Here is a 21,912-nt window from a genome sequence, read left to right on the forward strand (position 1 = left end):
TCAGAGATGCTCTTCTTACCCAGAGGGAAGTCCGAGGAAGTACTGGGGTTGAGGCCCATCTCTGTGCAGTCCCTCTTCCACTGGAGGGCTCTGGACCCTGTGCAGAGTAGGGTGAAAGCGGGCAGGAGGCTTGGTATTCTTGTGAAGCTTGGAGCCCACCGTGGGAGGCTCCGAAGGTGCCCCATGGAGCTACCCTGGCAGAGCAGGGGGAGCCTGGGCTGGGAGGCTGCTCCAGCTCCTCCCCTCACCCCACTCCGCCCCACCCGGTTCATCCATGCGAACTCCACTTTTGCTGCCTTGCACATAGCTGGGTGTGTCCCTTCCGAGAGTGCCCTTGGGGTCTATGATTGGCTCATCTGGGCAGGTTGATGTGTCCTTAGCTGTGTCATATCAGATGTCAAGCCCCCTTCTCCAGCACACAGCAGTCACCTGAGTCTTGGGGCCCCTGGGCTGAACCATGTGTAACTGATGGCGGGCAGAAGAGTGTGGTACCATGACTGCCGCTGGCCCAGAGACAACAGAGGAGTGTGTGTGCTGGTGGAATGGGCTCTGTAGCCCCTAGGTCTGACTTGTCTTGTCTTGTCAGGCCTCCATGGGAGCAGCTCGATAAGGAAAATAACTTTGGCCGCTAGAGGCCCTGTTTTCCAACAAGCAAGGAGGGGTGGCTTGAGCAAAACAGATGACCTCTTCATGGATGCCCATGTGGCCCTCCAGGCCCTCACTGCCGCTGCCCCAAGCCCTAAGTCTGGTGGCTCACTGGAGGATGGCTGGCCTGGCAGCCCAGAGAGGTGAGGGGACACCAGGGAGCCACCGCAGAGCAGAGGCACTCGGGTCAGAGCCAGGCACCCACGCACTGCTGGGCGGGGGGCCTGAGCCGAGCCCCTCTGGCCCACTGTGCTGCCCAGCCCAGAGGACCTTGTCCCCGGGAGACCTCCTGGCCCACATTTCCTCATTAAGCAGGCTGTGCAGAGGGGAAGGCAGAACTGTCTCTGGCCAGGAGGATGAATGTTCTTGACAATGCCTCTCAGGGGCCTCTGGGCCGGGCCAGAGGAAGTGCTGATTCTGCCCAAACAGAAGAGTCTTGGTCACATGCTGACTCGGGGTGAGCGGTCTGGACTCTCAGCTTAGCCTCTCGTGAGAAGTTGGCTTGTCGTCTTCCTGGACTCTGGAGCTTCTGCCCCTTGGTGGTCATGGCCTCTGCCCCCATCGTCCATGTCCCGCTGTCTCCATGTCCTGCCCTGCTGCCTCCTTCTAGACCAGGGCCACCCTTGCCTCCACAGGATCTGTGGGTTCCATGGGTTTGATGGCAAAGCTGCTGGGTATCCTGGTCCTGTGCTCCTTACAGCAGTCCGGAGGTTGCCCAGCTTCTCTGACTTATTTCTCCTCAGGGCTCTGCTGCTTAAAGCTGCTATCCCCAGAGGGCCTGGGGCTGCTCCTGGGGAAGTGTGGATGGGCAGCCATCATGCCACTTCCCGTGGTTCCTACCATGAGACCATGCCACCATCATCCATCAGAGGTGCCAGCTGGCAGTCTGGGACATCCTCAGCTCCCTGTCCCCCTGAACATCCTCCATGGCCCAAGCCCTGTGGCTCTGCCTTCTCACTGGCTAGACTCTGGCCTCATCTCTCCATCCCGGTAGCCACGGCCCTACTGCAAGCCTTTGTCCTCTCTCCGTGCAGACAACGATCAGAGATTTCTCATGGCCCTGCCTGCTTTGGGTCTTGCAAGGGGCTGATGGGAAGGGACTGGTGCTTGGTGTGTCCCCCTCCCCTGCCTTTCCCACCGGCACTGTTGCCTGTCCTCGGTGAGACTCTTAATCAGGCCCTGGGCCATCTTTGGTGTTGTCTCAGCGAATGGCCGCTTGGCTCTTGGAGCAGTTTTGTGTTTCCCTGTGTGTTCATAGTAAGAGGCTCTTGGTTTCTCAACAGGTGGCCCAGACACATCTCTCCCTGGGAGGGAGGTGGCAGGAGGAGGTAGAGAAGAGAGCCTTCTCCAGGACCAAGGGTTAGGCCTTGGCAGTCTCTCCCCATCAAGCTGCCTCTATGCACAATGTGAAACAGAGGGACCCATGTCAGCATGCGTGCTGGGTGCCTGGCGGGGACAGACCAGCTCCCTCAAGGCCTCTTAGACCTGCTGTGGCTCCAGCCAGCTGTCTGGGCTGCCAGGGGACCATCCCCAACATCTCTGAGCCGTAAAAACCTTTCCACCTTCTTTCTCCAGAAGGAGTCCAGAGCACACAATGGAGGCGGCATTGAAAAGCTAGATCTCTTTTCCCTTTGAAATTTCCTCCGAAAAATTAGCCATAGTGCTACTTAGTGAGTCATTTCATAATTAAGAGTTGTTGATTCCAAATTTTTTTTACCTATTTATCTTTTTGAAGGATAATAGTACCCTCTGGCTTAATTTTTAATTGGCTTTCGGTTCAAAATAGAGTTTGTGAAGAAATTAGTGCAATCGGAATAGTTACAGTAATGCTGCCAGCTTCTTATTTTATTATAATTGCTGAAGTAGCACCCATGGCCTTGAGAAGTCAGGCCTTCCCGCGGCAGAGGGCCTGGCACCTGTGATGTGGGAGGGGCTGGGGGCAGGGGCTACCTCTGCTCTACACCTGCCTCAGTCTGCCTCTGGGGATAGATCTCATGGAGCCTCATTTCCTCCACGCAGAATGGGAGCCATAGTGCTGTCTCTTAGGTTTCTGTGAGAACCAGTGAAATGCCATGGCTCGGACCCTGTGTAAGGTCCAGCACACAGGCAGCCCCCTTCAGCCAGGAGGTTGGAACCAGAGTGTCCGAAAAGGGAGTCTCTGCAGGGACAAGAAAGTCTCTACCAGCCCCGACTGCCTGGGTGTGAATTGTGCCCGTGGCCAGTGCAGGCCCCTTGTTTCATCAGGTTTGGCCCTAGGGAACGAACACATATGTTGTTGCAGCGTGAGTAGAGGGCAGCCCAACCATGAAGGCACACCTTGGGGCTCTCGGCAAGGATTCCTCTTATTAGAGGCAGAGGCCACAGTCAGGAGAGGAACAGCAGCCCAGTGATGGCCTTGCCTGTGGTCCAGTGCACCACTCTTGGGCTTTTATTTTTTAACCTCTGGGCATCCTTGTCTCAGGAGTTCTCACTGGCTGTCCCGGGTCTGGCAGTAGGACTGGGGATACGTTGGGCTAGGCAGCCAGCCCAGTGTCACTGTAACCAGGTGGACGCCTCGGCCAGCAATACCTGCAGAGAGACTGTGTTCAGCAGGGTCATTCAGGCACAGTGTGGGGAGGAGGCCCAGCTGCCAGGGCAGCCACGCTGGGCTCTCTCAGCCCACAAGGCACAGCAGCTAGTGATTCTGGAAGGTAGGAGGTCTCACATGCCTGCCAGGGGGTCCCTACCAACTCTCTGACAACTCACGTTCCCTGCCTCGCCCTGAACCCACCTAGCTCCATCCGAAGGGAAGTACATGAGATGGTGATTGCCCTCAGGGGCTGCTACCTTCCTGCCCCCGGAAAGGCACTGGACAGAGGGAGGCAAAGCCGACATGGTCATCAGAGCCACCCATTGTCCATCCCCAGGTCCCAGATCATACCCAGCCCACTTGCCAAAGGGGGTAGGAAAAGAGCAAGCAAGCAGCTCCTCAGAGCTGGGCCTGGGTGATGGAGAGTGTGACAGAGAACACGCAAGTGAATGAATGAATGAGGGTAGACCCTAAATGGGGAGAGGGGATGCATGAACAGGGAATGGAGGGGTGGGGGTGGAGTAGGGGCAAGTGAGCGCCAGAGATGTGAGCGACAGGCACGGAGGAGTCAGGGCTGCAGGTCCAGCTTCTTCCCACCCCCAGGCACGGCCTGTCTCCCATCCCAGCCTCATCCTCCAGAAGACTTGGGCCTTGGCCAGGTCTCCCTCTGGCTCCCCCTCTAATGGTCCCAATGCCCTATACCCTTCTCCCCCAACCCCCAAGGGGCTGGGGAAGGGCCTCCAGCTACCAGGTCAGGTGTTTATTTTTAGCTCTTCCCTCACATGCCTCTGCCTCCCCCACCTCCCTCCCCCGCTGCCTGCTATAGCAGAGGCAGGAGCAAGAGGGCCAACTGGGGCGCCCCTTCTGCAGCCTGGCTGCCTCCATGAGGAATAAGTGTGGGAAGGAAGGCGGCCCCAGGGAGCCTGTGACCACAGTCAACACACTCTGCTGAGGGCTGGGCCTCTGGGCTCAGGTAAGCAGGCCGCTGCAGGGGCTGGCTCTGAGCTCTTGGCATGAAGTCTGTCGCCTCCATTCTGGCCACCTTCCAAGGTCCCTTGCTTCATTTGGACTGTTTCTTCTGGGGCTGGGTCTGCCAGCCAGAGGTGGAGGTCAGAAGTTTGCCAAATCACCAAGGTGAGCAAGGCAGATGACCAAGGTTCGAGAGGCCTAACCTGGATGGCCATCTACATGGAGCCAAGGGAGAGCCAGGGCAGTGTTACCTTGGGCCAGCCTCCCATCCAGGGCCAGATCCTCACCCCATGAGGCTGATCGTGGGGCTAGGGAAGGGACTGTTTGTTCATTTCTAGAACTTTCTCTGGGCCTCTGCCGACACCCTCCTCGATCTTTTTGCCACCTCACAGCTCTCTCCAACATGGAGGGATTCCCACTGTGACCCAAGGTGATGCTGGCTCAGCCCACCCAGCAGTCTCCCTAGGCACCAAGTGAGCCCATGGCCCAGCCAGGGGCCAGCACCCATGACCTTGTAGGAGTTTGTACGGGGGACACACAGAAAATCCAACAGGGTCCCAGGGAGTCAGCAGTGGTGCCAGAACCAGGCCCTGCAAGGGGCAGGGTGGGGACATGTGGGACCTCTAAAGGGTTCCCCTCCATAGCTGAGCCCCTCTGCTCAGGACCTGGGTGTGGAATTCAGCCTCTAGGCAGAGTTGGAGCTCCAGTCTCAGGGAAGCAGTCTCAAGGCCCGAATCCCAAGCCTGTGAAGCAGACCTATCCGTCAGTCAACACCCAGGCCCTGCCACCCGCCTGGCCTTCTGCTGGGACCCAGGGCAGAACCATTGATACAGCACCCACCGTGGTGGCCTGCAGGTGCCAGGCCAAGGGCAGACATCTTGGAGGTACCATACTTCCAGGAATCTGTTGGGTGGACTCAGGGATGTCGTGGGCCCAGGGGCGGTATGTGAGGTTAGAGTGCTAAGGATTCTGGTCCTCTGGGCTGGTAAGGGCCGAGGGCTCTCTCTGGCCCTGTCCCTGGCTCTCTGACCTTGTGGTTCCATGTCCTCTGGTTCTCCTGACTCCCCGTCCTGATGGTCAAGTTGCTGGCAGGAGCCCAAGAGTCTGGGCACTCTCATGTGTAAGAGCAGGACAGTAGGGGTGCCGAGGCTCTGCACCGCTGGGGCGAGAACAGGCACTGGGGTGCCTGTTACTCTCATTCCCCGCCCAAGTCCTGCCAAGGAGGAGCTCTGACTCTGGAGGAGGCCCTTGGAAGACATCCCCATCCCGCCACTGAGCTGCTACAGAAATCACCTGCTCAGAGGTGCTCAGACCCTTCCCTGTGCAGACGTTGGCACCTGAGGGGGGTTCGACTTGGTTGCTGGGGTTCTGGAAACTTCACCATTGATGTCCACGTCCTACTTGGAACAACCCCTTTGGGCTCTGGCTTCCAAGAAGACTGTGTACCAGCCCGTGTGTCTGTCTTAGTCACGGCTGTGTCTCCAGCCCCTAGCACTGAGACTGACACAAAGAGAGTAGTCTTGAAAGTGAGAGGCTGATGGTGGAGGAGGATTCCAGCCCGGCTCCGGAGGGAGCAGGGCCCCTGGCCTCAGAGCCAGCACACAGTCCCCATCAGAACAGCTCAGAGCCCGGGGAGCAGGAGGAGGCTTTTGCATGGGGGCCTTTACTGGTCTAAGACAAGGTGAGTTGGTTTGGAGGGTGTGAGCAAAGGGGACTGCTTGGCCCCACCCCCAAACGCCAAGCAGGACTTCCCCTAGACCGCCTCCCCTGGCCCTGAGAAAGAGCCGGTCCCCTTCCAGCACAGCACTTACTTGGAAATGGAGAAGGATGGTGCCCGAGGCCTGAGAATTAGGAGGCAGGGGAGGGGCAGTGCTTCTGGGAGGTGCTCCCAGCCTGATGCCCTTCCTGAAAGGCCCTTCCTGGGGGACTCTGCTCCACTCCCAAGGCTGTTCACACCCTGGGGGGAGTCCCCAGCCCCCCTCTTCCCTAGCCCGTGTGCTGCTTTGTAGCCTCCTTTCTCATACAGGTCCTCCTTTTCAGCCTAGTAAAAAGCTTCCTGTGGGGTAAGGAAGGGCTCCTTCCTTGGGGTTTGTCTTTTTAACTCTGTACACGAGCATCTAAAGGCTGGGGCCCTCTGTCATTTGGGACCAACAGACCCATCAGTCTTTTGCTCCTCCTCAGTCCTTTTGCCTGTAGTGTCATGCTTTGGGAGACTTTCTCCTCCTTGTGTTTATAGAGATAGTCACGGAAGTCATATTTAAGTACTTCAGTGTCTTTGTGATTTTCCTTAAAACCCTCTCTCGTTTCCTTACAGAAAACCGAGTGGCTCTGTCTGAACTGCCAAACTAAGCGGCTTCTCGAGGGCAGCCTGGGAGAGCCGACGCCCCTGCCGCTGCCCACCTCACAGCAGCCCCCTGCGGGGGCCCCTCACCATACAGCTGGAACAGCCCCTCCAAAGCAGAAAGGGCCTCAGGGGCTGAGCCAGCCATCAGGCCCCCCGCCTGCCAAGGCCACCCCCCTGCCCACCAAGGCCAGTCCCCTGCCCACCAAGGCCAGTCCCCAGGCCAAGCCCGCCAGGGCTTCTGAACCCAGCAGAACCCCGAGCAGTGCCCAGGAAAAGAAGACAGGAGTCCCAGCTAAAGCTGAGCCTGTGCCGAAGCCCCCTCCAGAGACCACCCTGCCCCCCGGGACTCCTAAGGCAAAGGCTGGGGTGCGGAGGACCGAACCCACCACCCCCATCACCAAGGCTGTTCCAGAAGCCCCCAAGGGTGGGGAGACAGAGGTCAGTCATCATTCCCAGGGGTCCTGGCTTTCAGGCAGGGGAGTGTGGAGAAGGGTTTAGCTCCCCGCAGGACTGGGATGTGGACCTGGGACGGCTCTTTGGGCTAGAGAGGACAGCAGGACCGCCTTGATGAGGCATGGTGGGCCTGGAGCCTGTGAGTTCTAGGCTGAGCCTGTGTTGGACACCTTTTTAGATGCTTTGTTGCGTCTTTGCTACCATTAGATCTAGTAACACTTCTCTTTGAGAACTTAGGGATGCTTGTGGTTTGACATGGAACCTGTGAGTTATGCAACTCCAGAGCAATGGAGTGGGTGGTGGGCCCTGATTCCCCCAGGAGTGGAGGCACCCCCTCCCTAGGGCCCCGGGGGTTGACAGAGAGGCTGGGGCTCCCCCAGGAGCCGTCTGCCATTGGCAGTCAGCATCTGCTTCTTGCCCACTGTAGGAGCCTGGGGGCAAGCCTTACTCTCAGGACCTGTCTCGGAGCCCACAGAGCCTCAGCGACACAGGCTATTCCTCCGATGGCATCTCCAGCTCGCAGAGCGAGATCACTGGTATTGTGCGGCAGGAGATGGAGCAGCTGGACAGTGCCGGGGTGACGGGGCCCCGCCCGCCCAGCCCCTCGGAACTCCACAAGGTAGGGAGCAGCATGCGGCCTTCGCTGGAGGCCCAGGGCCCGGCGCCCAGTGGTGAGCGGAGCAGGCCGCCGAGCGGCAGTGCCGAGGAGCAGAAGCGGCGGCCCCGCTCTTTGTCCATCATGCCCGAGGCCTTCAACTCCGACGAGGAGCTGGAGGAGATCCTGGAGGAGGAAGAAGAGTCCACAGAGTGGGGGCGCCGGGGGGAGCAGCAGGACGCAGCAGAGTCCTCTGACGACTTCGGGAGCCAGCTGAGGCACGACTACGTGGAGGACAGCAGCGAAGGCGGCCTGTCCCCACTCCCGCCCCAGCCCCCGGCCCGGGCGGCAGACCTGACCGATGAGGAGTTCATGCGGCGGCAGATCCTGGAGATGAGCGCCGAGGAAGACAACCTGGAGGAGGACGAGGCCGCCCCTGCCGGACCTGGCCTGGCCAAACACGCCTCCCAAAAGGGCAGCCCCCGGCCCCGGCCCGAGTCCAGCCAAGAGCCAGGAGCACTGCCCAAGAGGCGCCTGCCCCACAACGCCACCACGGGCTATGAGGAGCTGCTGTCTGAGGGAGGCCCCGCAGAGGACGTGGACGGCACTGCTGGGGCCCTGCAGGGTGGGCTCCGCCGCTTCAAGACCATTGAGCTCAATAGCACGGGCAGCTACAGCCATGAGCTGGACATGGGCCCAGGCCCCGACCCCAGCCTGGACCGGGAGCCTGAGCTGGAGATGGAGAGCCTGACGGGCTCGCCTGAGGACCGCTCCCGCGGGGAGCACTCATCCACGCTGCCGGCCTCCACACCCAGCTACACGTCGGGCACCTCGCCCACTTCCCTGTCCTCGCTGGAGGAGGACAGCGACAGCAGCCCCAGCCGCCGGCAGCGGCTGGAGGAGGCCAAGCAGCAGCGCAAGGCCCGGCACCGCTCGCACGGGCCCCTGCTGCCCACCATCGAGGACTCTTCGGAGGAGGAGGAGCTGCGGGAGGAGGAGGAGCTGCTGCGGGAGCAGGAGAAGATGCGGGAGGTGGAGCAGCAGCGCATCCGCAGCACGGCCCGCAAGACCCGGCGGGACAAGGAGGAGCTGCGGGCCCAGCGGCGGCGCGAGCGCTCAAAGACCCCCCCCAGCAACCTGTCACCCATCGAGGACGCCTCGCCCACGGAGGAGCTGAGGCAGGCGGCCGAGATGGAGGAGCTCCAGCGCTCCTCCTGTTCCGAGTACTCGCCCTCACCTTCCCTCGACTCGGAGGCTGAGGCCCCGGAGGGGGGCCCCGGCCGGCTCTACAAGTCGGGCAGCGAGTACAACCTGCCCACCTTCATGTCCCTCTACTCTCCAACCGAGACCCCCTCGGGCAGCGCCACAACCCCCAGCTCCGGCCGGCCCCTCAAGAGCGCTGAGGAGGCCTACGAGGAGATGATGCGGAAGGCCGAGCTGCTCCAGCGGCAACAGGGCCAGGCGGCAGGGGGCCGCGGGCCCCACAGTGGTCCCTCTCAGCCCGCAACTCCCCGGGCCCAGGGTTCCTTTGAATACCAGGACAGCCCAGACCATGACTACGGCGGGGTTGCTCAGCCGGCCGCAGAGGGCACGCCAGCCGGCCTGGGAGCAGCCGTGTACCAGGAGATCCTCCAGACGTCCCAGAGCATTGCCCGAATGCACCAGGCCTCCTCGCGGGACCTGGCTTTTGCTGAGGACAAGAAGAAGGAGAAGCAGTTTCTGGACGCCGAGAGCGCGTACATGGACCCGATGAAACAGAATGGTGGCCCACTCACCCCTGGTACCAGTCCCACCCAGCTCGCTGCCCCCGTGTCTTTCGCCACTTCCACCACCTCAGACAGCAGTGGGGGCCGAGTCATCCCTGATGTCCGTGTGACTCAGCATTTTGCCAAGGAGCCTCAGGACCCCGTCAAGCTGCACAGCGCTCCTGCCTCCCCCAGCTCCACCTCCAAGGAAGTAGGCATAGGCTTTGCCCAGGGCCTCGGGGCCTCGGCCTCCATGGCTGTGACCCCTGGTCCAGCTGGCCTGCCACGAGGGTACATGGCTCCGACTTCCCCAGCAGCCTCAGAGCGTAGCCCTTCACCCTCTTTCACTGGCCATGGTTATGGACAGAGCCCGGCCACTGCAAACTATGGGTCTCAAACTGAGGAGCTACCCCAGGCCCCCCTTGGCCCAGCTGCCAGTGGGCGGGCTACCAGAGAGAAGCCCCTGGGCATGAGTGAGGGTGAGAGTGGCCCCCCACAGACCTCCCGGGGATATCCCTACTTTGTGAGCTCCAGCCCCCCTCTCTCTCCATCTTCTCCCTCAGAGAGTCCCACATTCTCCCCTGGCAAGCTGGGCCCAAGGGCCACCGCGGAGTTCTCTACACAGACGCCAAGCCCGACCCCTGCCTCAGACACGCCACGGAGCCCTGGTGCCCCTGCACCGACACCCACGGTGGCTCAGGGCACACAAACGCCACACCGACCCAGCACGCCTCGCCTGGTATGGCAGCAATCCTCTCAGGATGGCCCATTCATGGTTATCACCCTGGCATCAGATGCCTCCAGCCAGACCAAGATGGTCCATGCCAGTGCCTCCACTTCCCCAGTGTGCTCACCTGTTGACACCCAGCCCACCACCCACAGCTACAGCCAGACAACACCTCCAAGTGGGTCTCAGCCCCCCGAGCCGCCTGGGCCCCCTGGCTTCCCACGGGCACCCAGCGCTGGTGCAGATGGGCCTCTGGCAGTGTATGGCTGGGGCGCCCTGCCTGCTGAGAACATCTCCTTGTGCCGGATCTCCTCCGTCCCTGGAACGTCCAGGGTTGAGCCCGGCCCCAGGCCCCCAGGCAGTGCCGTGGTAGACCTTCGCACCGCCGTCAAGCCCACGCCCATCATCCTCACTGACCAGGGCATGGACCTGACCTCTCTGGCCGTGGAAGCGAGGAAGTATGGCCTGGCTCTGGATCCAATCCCGGGACGCCAGTCAACTGCTGTGCAGCCTCTGGTGATCAACCTCAATGCCCAGGAGCAGACACATGCCTTCCTCAGCACCGCCACCACCGTGAGCATCACCATGGCCTCCTCTGTGCTCATGGCTCAGCAGAAGCAGCCTGTGGTCTATGGAGACCCCTTCCAGAGCCGGCTTGACTTTGGCCAGGGTGCAGGGAGCCCAGTGTGCCTGGCCCAGGTCAAGCAGGTAGAGCAGGCCGTCCAGACCGCGCCATATCGTGGTGGGCCTCGGGGAAGACCCCGGGAGACTAAGTTTGCCAGGTATAACCTGTCCAACCAGGTAGCACCTCTGGCCAGAAGGGACGTTTTGATCACTCAGGTGGGCCCGGCCCAGAGTATTGGCCTCAAGTCGGGCCCAGTGCCAGAGCCCGGTACCGAACCCCATCGGGCCGCCCCTACCGAGCTGCGGTCGCATGCCCTGCCAGGTGCCAGGAAGCCGCACACGGTGGTGGTGCAGGTGGGCGAAGGTGCAGCAGGCACCGTGAGCACACTGCTCCCAGAGGAGCCGGCAGGGGCCCTGGACCTCACGGGAATGAGGCCTGAGAGCCAGCTGGCATGCTGCGACATGGTCTACAAGTTCCCCTTTGGCAGCAGCTGCACGGGCAGCTTCCGCGCTGCCCCAAGCGCACCTGAGAGGAGCATGGCAGAAGTTGCCCCACCTGGCCAAAGCAGCGGCCCCTTTTACAGTCCCCGGGACCCGGAACCTCCTGAGCCCCCCACCTACCAGGCGCAGGTGATTGGGGGACCCGGCCCCCACGAAGAGCAGAGGCCCTACCCACAGGGCCTCCCCGGCAGGCTATACTCCTCTATGTCCGACACCAATCTGGCTGAGGCCAGCCTCAACTACCACGCCCACAGGTTTGGGCAGCTCTTCCAGGGCCCAGGGCGAGACTCGGCCATGGACCTCAGCTCCCTGAAGCACTCCTACAGCCTGGGCTTTGCAGATGGCCGCTACCTTGGGCAGGGCTTGCAGTACGGTTCATTCACTGACCTGCGTCACCCCACAGACCTTTTGACTCATCCGCTTCCCATGCGGCGCTACAGCTCAGTGTCAAACATCTACTCAGACCACAGGTATGGCCCACGGGGAGATGCAGCTGGCTTCCAGGAGGCCAGCCTGGCCCAGTACAGCGCCACCACGGCGCGTGAGATAAGCCGTATGTGCGCGGCCCTCAACTCCATGGACCAGTACGGAGGGAGGCACGGCAGCGGTGGTGGGGGCCCCGACCTCATGCAGTATCAGCCCCAGCCTGGGCTCAGTGCCCCACAGGGCCTGGCTCCCCTGAGACCTGGCCTCCTTGGGAACCCCACCTTCCCAGAGGGCCAGGGGAGTCCTGGAAACCTGGCCCAGTACCGGCCTACAGCTGGCCAGGCTGCAGCTGTCAGACAGCTGCTGCCATCCACAGCCACCGTGCGGGCGGCCGATGGCATGATCTACTCGACCATCAATACTCCCATCGCTGCAACGCTGCCCATCACCACACAGCCTGCCTCAGTCCTGCGGCCCATGGTGCGTGGCATGTACAGGCCTTACCCACCCGGTGGAGTCGCAGCCGTGCCTCTTGCCAGCCTGACGCGCATGCCTGTGATCGCCCCGCGCATACCTCTCGGGCCCACGGGGCTGTACCGATACCCTGTACCAAGCAGATTCCCCACCCCTGCCAGTGTTCCACCCACTGAGGGTCCTGTCTATCTGGGGAAGCCGGCTGCTGCCAAGGCCCCAGGGACTGGGGGGCCCCCCAGGCCGGAGCTGCCTGCCGGGGCTGCTCGGGAAGAACCCCTTTCCACAGCACCCCCTGCTGCCGCCAAGGAGACGGGAGCAGCCCCAGCCCTGGGGGCGGGCCAGAAGCCGCTGGGAGAAGCCACTCCTGGCGGTGGTGGCGGGGCCCTGGGCCGGCCGGGGCTCGAGAAGGAGGATGCCTTGCCGGAGGAGAGGCAGCGGAAGCAGCAGGAGCAGCTGCTGCAGCTGGAGCGAGAGCGGGTGGAGCTGGAAAAGCTGCGGCAGCTGCGGCTACAGGAGGAGCTGGAGCGGGAGCGCGTGGAGCTGCAACGGCACCGCGAGGAGGAGCAGCTGCTGGTGCAGCGGGAGCTTCGGGAGCTGCAGACCCTCAAGCACCATGTGCTGCAGCAGCAGCAGGAGGAGCGGCAGGCGCAGTTTGCCCTGCAGCGGGAGCAGCTGGCCCAACAGCGCCTGCAGCTGGAGCAGATCCAGCAGCTGCAGCAGCAGCTGCAGCAGCAGCTGGAGGAACAGAAGCAGCGGCAGAAGCCGCCCTTCCCCATGGCCTGTGAGGCACCTGGCAGAGGGCCGCCCCCGGCCGTCCCAGAGCTAGCCCAGAACGGCCAGTACTGGCCACCCCTGACCCATGCAGCCTTCATCGCCGTGCCCGAGGGGTCTGGGCAGCCGCGTGAGCCCATGCCCCACCGCGGTCTCCCCAGCTCCGCCTCGGACATGTCGCTGCAGACAGAGGAAACGTGGGAGGCGGGCCGCAGTGGTGGCCTCAAGAAGCGGCACTCCATGCCACGCCTGCGGGACGTGTGTGAGCCGGAGTCAGCACCTGAGCCCTGTGGGGTCAGAAGGATCGCGGACAGCAGCGTGCAGACGGACGAGGAGGATGGAGAGGGCCGCTACCTTCTGACCCGACGGCGCCGGGCGCGGCGGAGCGCCGACTGCAGTGTGCAGACCGATGACGAGGATAGCGCCGAGTGGGAGCAGCCTGTGCGCCGCCGTCGGTCCCGTCTCTCCCGTCACTCAGACTCTGGCTCTGACAGCAAGCACGATGCCGCGGCCTCCTCCTCTGCTGCTGCCCCCGCCACGAGGGCCACGAGCAGCGTGGGCATCCAGACCATCAGCGACTGTTCCGTGCAGACGGAGCCTGACCAGCTACCCCGAGTTTCTCCAGCCATCCACATCACGGCCGTCACCGACCCCAAGGTGGAGATCGTCAGGTACATATCGGCACCCGAGAAGACTGGGCGCGGCGAGAGCCTGGCCTGCCAGACGGAGCCAGAGGGGCAAGCCCAGGGCGTGGCCGGGCCGCAGCTCATGGGGCCGACCGCCATCAGTCCCTACCTGCCTGGCATCCAGATCGTCACCCCAGGGCCCCTGGGCAGATTCGAAAAAAAGAAGCCGGATCCCCTGGAGATCGGATACCAGGCCCACCTGCCCCCAGAGTCCCTCTCTCAGCTCGTGAGCCGCCAGCCTCCCAAGTCCCCCCAGGTCCTCTACTCACCAGTCTCCCCTCTGTCCCCACACCGGCTCCTGGACACCTCCTTTGCTTCCAGTGAGAGGCTGAACAAGGCTCACGTGAGTCCCCAGAAGCACTTCACAGCTGACAGCGCTTTCCGCCAGCAGACGCTGCCGCGCCCCATGAAGACCCTGCAGCGCTCCCTGTCCGACCCTAAGCCCCTCAGCCCCACCGCCGAGGAGTCTGCTAAAGAGAGGTTCCCCCTCTACCAGCACCAGGGGGGACTGGGTAGCCAGGTATGGGCACCGGGGCTGGGCCAGGGTGGGACAGGGGTCTCGGCCTAGCCTGGGGGCCCCCACAGGGAGGGGTGTCTCCTGGGGTGGGAGTGGAGTCACCTCCAGCTCCAGAGGCCCAGAGCTAGAAGTCGAGTCAGAGGCACATTGGGTGCATATCCAGTGGAGCCCACAGCCCAGCAAGGTGATCCTGGGAAAGACAAAATCACACTTGGGCCCCCGAGGCCATCCAGACCCTGCTGGAAACTTCAGCTCTCCCATCTGGCCTGTGCCCCTCCAAGTGTAAAACTTTTGTCTGGATTTTTCCTGGGAAAATGAGTAACATGGACCTGGCTGAGCTGCTCCCCAGTCCCCAGCTCCAGCCTGGCTCCCCTTGCCCCACACAAAGCCCCAGCCCCATGGACTACCCTTCAGGGCCCATCCCCATACCTCATCTTGTCCTGTGCCCACATTCAACCCTCAGTGAATCTGTTCACACACCTGTCTGTTCCCCTAGATAGCGGCTCCTTCTCTGTGACTTGAGTTGCCAGTGATGTCCTGGAACTGTGAGAGAGGGTGTGGTGTGTTGGGAAGATGGGGATGGCTAGGACCTGACACCAAGGTCTTTGAATGCCAGGCCAGGAGGGGAGGGCTTTTCTCAAAGGCCCTTGAAGCTTCTGGATGTTTCAGGCAGGTGAGACAGGATGAGATGAGTATCTTAGGAAGCCTCCTGGGCAGAATGTGGGCTGGTGGACTGAAGGAAGTGCCTGTACAGTGGTCCTGGGGAGAGCCTGCAGGAGCCAGAGGCATTGTGAGGTGTACCTCTGGGTAGGATGCAGAGAGGGGAGAGGCGAGGCCTCGATGGGTGGGGTTTTGGAGTAGAGCCCTGGGGTATGCAGCCCAGAGGAGAGGGGGTGCAATACAGAGTCAGCGCTGGCAGGGAGGACAGGTCAGAGAGGCTGGGTCCTACCTCCACACTAGGGTCAGCACAGAGGTCCCGTGCACTGGGCGCATTCCCGTGAGCACTCATGGCATGCGATCAAAATGACAAGCGATGGACAACAGCGTGAGAAGTTCAAAGAGGGAAATTTGTTCCATTCCCTCAAAGGCCACCCTTCGTCCTGAGGTTTAGGGACACATTAGCATTTCTTTTAGGACATGTGTTGAAAGCAAGTTGAGAGTTGCTTGGCAAGATAAACCGTAAGAAGTCCAGTGTCAGTCCCCAGTGTATTTGGGGGATTTGGGTGGTCTGTAAAACCCAGAGGCCAGGGAGCTAGAGACAGTGGGAGGGCCAAGCTTCTGGCAGTGTGGACCTTGCGGCAACACAGAATGAGCAGGTGAGCAGGGCCCCACACAGCACACATTAGGGCGCCCCGACCAGGAAGCCAAGGAGCCAGAGATACGGCTGCAGAGGCCCTCGAGGGGTCTGGCAGCCTCAGAGCGCAGGGGCTGACAGGGATGTGGAGGAAGCTGAGGCCCAGCGGAGAGCATGGCCTGGCAGAGGGTGACAGAGGGCTGCAGGAGGAGGAGACTGAACAGGCAGCTGAACTGCCTTTCACTTGAGAGAGGAGGAGGGCAGGAAGCAGAAAAGACTCAGAGCCTGCAGCCCCTGACCTTGTCAGCACGCACCCCTGGCCACGATCCTCTAGGGAACCTGGTGGGCCCAGGACCTTCTCCACTCCTATCCATGGCCCTCTGCTGCCCTTGGCCCCTGCCAGCTGCTCAGACCCACACCCAGAGCCAAACCCGTACTCTCCTGCCCTCAGTACACTCAGTGGGAGGCAGAAGGTGATAAGCCCACTGGAGATGAACAGGGGTTCTCAGAGTCCCTGGGGGCCAGGCCCGTACTGGGCATCAGCCAGAGGGGCCTCTGCTCCTTCCTTCCCTTCCACCGCCCTGAGCTCTGGGAAGGAAAAGGCCCATAAGACAATCACAGGCCCTCCTTCCAAGGCCAATGGGTGGGCAGGGCAGGCCTTGAGGCTGCCTGGAGAACCGGGGCACTGACCCCAGCCAGGCCAGGGCTCTTCTACCCTGTGCCCCAGCAAGCCACCCACACCTTGGGTCTCAGTGCTGCCCGCCCTTCCCTCTGTCTCAGGTGTCGGCGCCGCCGCCCAACGGCCTGGTCCGCAAGGTGAAGCGGACACTGCCCAGCCCCCCTCCAGAGGAGGCTCACCTGCCCTTGGCTGGCCAGGCTGCTCCCCCGCAGCTGTATGCAGCCAGCCTGCTGCAGCGTGGGCTGGTGGGGCCCACCGCTGTCCCCGCCACCAAGGCCAGCCTGCTCCGGGAGCTGGACCGGGACCTACGGCTGGTGGAGCATGAGTCCACCAAGCTGCGCAAGAAGCAGGCGGAGCTAGACGAGGAGGAGAAGGAGATCGACGCCAAGCTCAAGTACCTGGAGCTGGGCATCACCCAGCGCAAAGAGTCTCTGGCCAAAGACCGGAGTGGCCGGGACTACCCACCCTTGCGTGGTCTCAGCGAGCATCGTGACTACCTGTCGGACAGTGAGCTCAACCAGCTGCGGCTCCAGGGCTGTGCCACCCCGGCTGGCCAGTACGCGGAGTTCCCTGTCACTGCCGCCGCCGCCGCCCCTGCTACTCCCTCCGGCTCCGCTGCTTTCCAGCCGCCCCGGTTCCCACCTCCAGCGCCGCTGTACCCTGCAGGCAGCGCTGGGCCAACTCAGAACGGATTCACAGCCCACCAGGCACCCACCTACCCTGGTCCCAGCACATACCCAGCACCTGCTTTTCCTCCCGGCACCAGTTACCCCGCTGAGCCTGGCCTGCCCAGCCAGCAAGCGTTTCGTCCCCCGGGCCATTATACAGCCCAGACGCCCCTGCCAACCACACAGACCACCCTTTTCCCAGCCCCAGCTGACAGCCGTACCCCCCACCAGAAGCCACGCCAGACATCACTGGCCGACTTGGAGCAGAAGGTGCCCACTAACTACGAGGTGATCGCCAGCCCCGTCGTGGCCATGTCTTCAGCCCCGTCGGAAACCAGCTACAGCGGCCCTGGCCCCACCGCCAGCAGCAGCTACGAGCAGGGCAAGGCTCCTGAGCTGCCACGGGCCAGTGACCGTGGCGGTGTGAGCCTGAGCCCAGCCCCCATCTACTCCTCTGACTCACACTACACCAGCCTGGAGCAGACTGTCCCCCGGAACTACGTGATGATCGACGACATCAGTGAACTGACCAAGGACAGCACCTCCACTGCCCCCGAGAGCCAGCGACTGGAGCCCCTGGGGCCGAGCAGCAGTGGGCGTCCAGCAAAAGAGCCAGGAGAACCAGGGGTCCTCGAGGGGTCCGCACTGCCCTGCTGCTACACCAGAGGGGAGGAAGAATCTGAGGAAGACTCTTACGAGCCCCGTGGTAAGAGCGGCCACCACCGGGGTATGGAGAGCAATGGCCGACCAGCCAGCACGCACTATTACAGCGACAGTGACTACAGACACGGCACTCGAGCGGACAAGTATAGTCCAGGCCCTGCGGGGCCCAAGCACCCTTCTAAGAGCTTGGCCCCAGCTGCCATCCCCTCGAAGCGCAGCAAGCACCGGAAGCAGGGCATGGAGCAAAAGATCTCCAAGTTCTCACCTATCGAAGAGGCCAAGGACGTGGAGTCAGACCTGGCTTCCTACCCCTCCTCTGCAGTCAGCAGTAGCCTGGCTTCTCGGGGAAGGAAGTTCCAGGACGAAATCACCTATGGGCTCAAGAAGAACGTGTATGAGCAGCAGCGGTATTATGGGGTGTCCAGCCGGGACCCAGCGGAGGAGGATGACCGCCTGTATGGCGGGAGCAGCAGGTCCCGGGGGGCACCTGCATACAGTGGGGAGAAGCTATCCAGCCATGACTTCGGGGGCCGGGCCAAGGGATACGATCGGGAACGGGAGGCTGTGGAGCGACTTCATAAAGCAGGCCCCAAGCCCTCATCTCTGAGCATGGCCCACGGCCGGACCCGGCCCCCCATGCGGAGCCAGGCCTCTGAAGAGGAGAGCCCCGTCAGCCCCTTGGGTCGGCCCCGCCCTGCTGGGGGCCCCCTTCCCCCGGGGGACACCTGCCCACCATTCTGCTCCAGCCACTCCATGCCCGATGTCCAGGAGCACGTCAAGGAGGGACCGAGGTCCCACTCATATAAGCGTGACGAGGGCTACATCCTGGATGATTCCCACTGCGTAGTTTCCGACAGCGAAGGTAATGGCAGCTGGGGGTGATGTCTGCGGATGCTCAGCACCTGGGGGGCCTTGCCTACCCATGGGGTCCTGAGCCCTGAGGTGCCCCGGCGGGGCCGGGCCTGGTGCCTCACCTGGTGGGCCCTGCTGCTGGCTGCCCTTCCTCCTGCTCCGCCCGCGCCCTGGCCCCAGCGGTGGGGGGGGGGTGGGGCTGGGGGCCTGGCGTTAACGCTTGTGGCTGTGGGCCCACTCTCTGTTTTCCTTGCATGGCTTCAGCTGGGCCAGCCCCCTGCGGCCAGCCGGGGGTTGATCGTGTTCTGTTTTTGGTCTCTGAAGCGTATCACCTGGGCCAGGAGGAGACAGACTGGTTTGATAAGCCCCGGGATGCCCGCTCTGACCGGTTCAGGCACCACGGGGGCCACGCAGTCTCCTCCTCCTCCCAGAAGCGAGGCCCTGCCAGGCACGGCTACCACGACTACGATGAGCCCCCCGAGGAGGGCCTGTGGCCACACGATGAGGGTGGCCCGGGCCGGCACGCCTCAGCCAAGGAACACCGACACCACGGTGACCACGGGCGGCACTCAGGCCGCCACGCCGGCGAGGAGCCGAGCCGGCGGGCTGCCAAACCACACGTTCGGGACGTGGGTCGCCATGAGGCCCGGCCTCACCCGCAGCCCAGCCCTGCCCCGGCCGTGCAGAAGAAAGGTCAGCCTGGGTACCCCAGCTCCGCCGAATACTCACAGCCATCCCGTGCCCAGCCAGCATACCATCACTCTTCTGAGAGCAAAAAGGGCTCCCGACAGGCCCAGCCTGGGCCCGCGGCACTGCAGCCAAAGCTAGAATCCCAACCGCAGCCGCAAGGCCGGCAGGCAGCCCCAGGGCCACAGCCGTCCCAGCCACCGCCATCCAGGCAGATGCCCTCGGCAACAGCGTCGCGTCAGCCGCAGACACAGCCACAGCCGCAGCAAGGTCTTGGGCTGCAGCCTCTGCAGCAGGCCCCATCGCAGGCGCGGCTGCAGCAGCAGGGCCAACCAGCTGCCCGGGGTCCGGCCTCTCCTGCCAGCCAGCCCGCAGGGAAGCCTCAGGCAGGCCCTCCGACAGCCACAGGCCCCCAGCCGTCAGGACCAGTAAGTAGGGCTCCAGCACATGGATCCCCTGCAGGGTGGATGCTAGGACAGCAGCTTGGACAGGCCCTGGGTTCCAGGCTGGGCAGAGTGGATGGGCAGTGGCTCAGCTGTGTTCTGTTTTGTAGCCACGGGCAGAGCAGGCGAACAGCTCTAAAGGGACCGCCAAAGCGCCCCAGCAGGGGAGGCCTCCTCAGGCCCAGCCACCGCCAGGACCTGGCCCTGCAGGTGAGCCTGCCTTTGGGCACCCTTGGCTATGACCCAGAGTACCTGGGCTGCCCTCTTCCTGCACTGACCGGGACCCTGAGCTTCCCCACACTGCGTGCTGTCACTGGTTCCTGAGAAGTGCCCAGTGCAGCACTGCAGGCCTCCCCAGCAGAAACGAGCCTGGGGTTAGAATTAGCCAATGGGTCACCAGCACAGGGGACTTAGGGCCCAGGCAGCTCCGAATGGAGAGCCTGGAAGGGGCTGGTGAGCACAGTGCCACGATCTAACTCCTTATTTTCCTCCTCCCTCCTCCCTCGTCTCTGCCGTTCCCTTCCTTGCTCCATATTGTCCTCAACTTCTTTCTTTTTTCTGCTTCTTCACACCCCTTTTCTTCCTGTTCTTACCTTCCTCTCTTGATTTCTCCATCATCATCCTCACCTTTCATTGCACAGGGCACCTGTGTTGCCATTACTTGCCTGCTCAGACTCTGAAGAGTCGGTCCAGGGATGGCTCATCATGGTGGCTCCTTTCCCCCTAGGCGTGAAGGCTGGAGCCAAGCCTGGAGGGACCCCAGGGGCTCCTGCTGGCCAGCCAGGTGCCGAAGGGGAGAGCGTGCTCTCCAAGATCCTCCCCGGTGGGGCTGCGGAGCAGGCCGGCAAGCTGACGGAAGGTAAGCAGTCCCTACAGCTGGGTCCGTGGTGGGCGGTGCTCACGGGCCCTACCGTGGCAGAGTTCAGGTCTGGGGAATGGTTCCAGGCTGGGCCACCTCGGCATGGGCCAGCCCGAGGGCGCGCCTGCTGCTGCCTAGTTAGTCCTAAGGCAGTCCCTGCCCCTCGGACCGAGCTTGGCTTTGCACCAAATGGCCTTGATTAGGAGGGAGCCTTGCCCACTTTCCTGACACCTCTCTCCTTTCTCCTGTGTCACAGCTGTGTCTGCTTTTGGTAAAAAATTCTCCTCCTTCTGGTGACCATGCCCTGCAGGGTGAGTATGAACCTCCTGTATCCACCTTCCCCTGGGAAGGGCCTGAGGCACTGGACGTGGGGGAGGTCTTCTGGGAGGAGCATGGTCTTCAGCAGCAGGTGATGTGGTTAGAGCTGCAGTGAGTGTAGGAGGAGGAAGGGGAGGAGGGGCCCTGTGCACAGAGGGCCTATACAATAGAGATCCCCAGCAAAGGGAAGCCAGGGCCAGCTTCCCTTTGTCCTTTTCCAGCACCCCCAGCCCTGACAGGGCTCTGAAGGCTACGCGTTGACATTAGGTTGTAGGGGGTTCCACAGGGTGCAGCTCCTCCCAGCCCTCCCTTGTGTATACTTCACAGGCTCTTGAAGAAATGAAGGGAGATGATATCATTGCTGTGGAAAAATCTCTGGAGCCAGAGGCCTGGGCGCAGCTCTGGACTCTGCGTATAACAGTGAGTATCAGGACCAGGCTGGGCTGGGCAGAGGAGGAGGTGAAGGGCCCAGGCCGCCGACCCAGCTTCTGCAAGTGTGAGCTAGGAGGGGCCTACGGGAGCTTCCTTCAGCTGGGACAGGCCCAGCAGCTACCTGGAGGCAGAAACAACTGAGCTGGCTGAGATGACTCAGGTAGTAACCTCAAGAAAGGGCCGGGCAGAACCAACTGTGCCCCACAACTGGGGCTCCATACACTGGGCACTGATTCCAGAGCCCCGTCTCTGAGGCCTAGTGCTGGTCACTTTGCTCCAGATGTTCAGATGAAGCTGGAGTCCCCAAACCCTGTAGAGTTAGCAGTCCTCAATGTGACGTCAAAATAAAATTGACCTCACAGTTGCAAGAGGGACATGAAGAATGAGCGCAGAGGTGGATGGGAAAGGGACAGAGTCAGGGGAGGACACCCAGACAGGAGTCTCCGCTCCAGACCAGGTCAGCCCAGGAAGAGAGTGGAAGGGCCTCAGGAGGGGGCCTGGCTCTTGCTGGGCTGTGGTGATCAAAGCAGGATCAGAAGCCTGGACCTAGAGCCTTCTCTGGTCCTGGCCTTGCCTCCGGGCAGGCAGGAGGAAGTGGTACCTCTTGCAGGATGGTGGGGAGGGTAGGCTGGCTGTCTACGTTGCTCTGTGCAAAACCAGGGACCACCTCCTCGCATTCCATAGCCTTGGGGTCCTCTTCCTACCCCTTCTTTGCCACTTCTGCTGCTAAGAGTACAGAGGTATGGGTGCTTCTCCAGTGGGCAGGCATGTGTGTAGCAGGGCCAGGCGCTCAACAATCAAATCACAAGGAAGCCCTGAGACCAGCGAGGCCTTTGCCCAGGCCTGGCCTGCTTGTAGGAAGGAGTGAGATCGAAAGGGTCACCTGTCTCTGGAGGACCAGTGGGGAGACTGGAAAGGTCCAGTTCCCATCCATTTATTCAGTGTTTGTCAGGTACAAGTAGGTCCTGGGC

The 21,912-nt window shown here is 62.2% G+C and overlaps 1 protein-coding gene across 1 annotated transcript in view; it reads left to right on the plus strand.

Moving 5' to 3' along the window:
* Positions 1 to 21,912, plus strand: part of BSN (bassoon presynaptic cytomatrix protein) — a 78,421-nt gene that overhangs the window by 50,635 nt on the left and 5,874 nt on the right. The window contains exons 6-13 of the mRNA XM_040247281.1: positions 6,498 to 6,965; positions 7,408 to 14,049; positions 16,121 to 18,212; positions 18,527 to 19,317; positions 19,443 to 19,542; positions 20,060 to 20,191; positions 20,448 to 20,502; positions 20,837 to 20,929. Of these exons, the coding sequence (XP_040103215.1) occupies positions 6,498 to 6,965; positions 7,408 to 14,049; positions 16,121 to 18,212; positions 18,527 to 19,317; positions 19,443 to 19,542; positions 20,060 to 20,191; positions 20,448 to 20,488 (10,266 nt within the window). The 3' untranslated portion in view covers positions 20,489 to 20,502; positions 20,837 to 20,929. The remainder of the gene's footprint in view (positions 1 to 6,497; positions 6,966 to 7,407; positions 14,050 to 16,120; positions 18,213 to 18,526; positions 19,318 to 19,442; positions 19,543 to 20,059; positions 20,192 to 20,447; positions 20,503 to 20,836; positions 20,930 to 21,912) is intronic.

Source organism: Oryx dammah, unplaced genomic scaffold, assembly GCF_014754425.2.
Source record: "Oryx dammah isolate SB20612 unplaced genomic scaffold, SCBI_Odam_1.1 HiC_scaffold_9, whole genome shotgun sequence".
Taxonomy (NCBI): Eukaryota; Metazoa; Chordata; class Mammalia; order Artiodactyla; family Bovidae; genus Oryx; species Oryx dammah.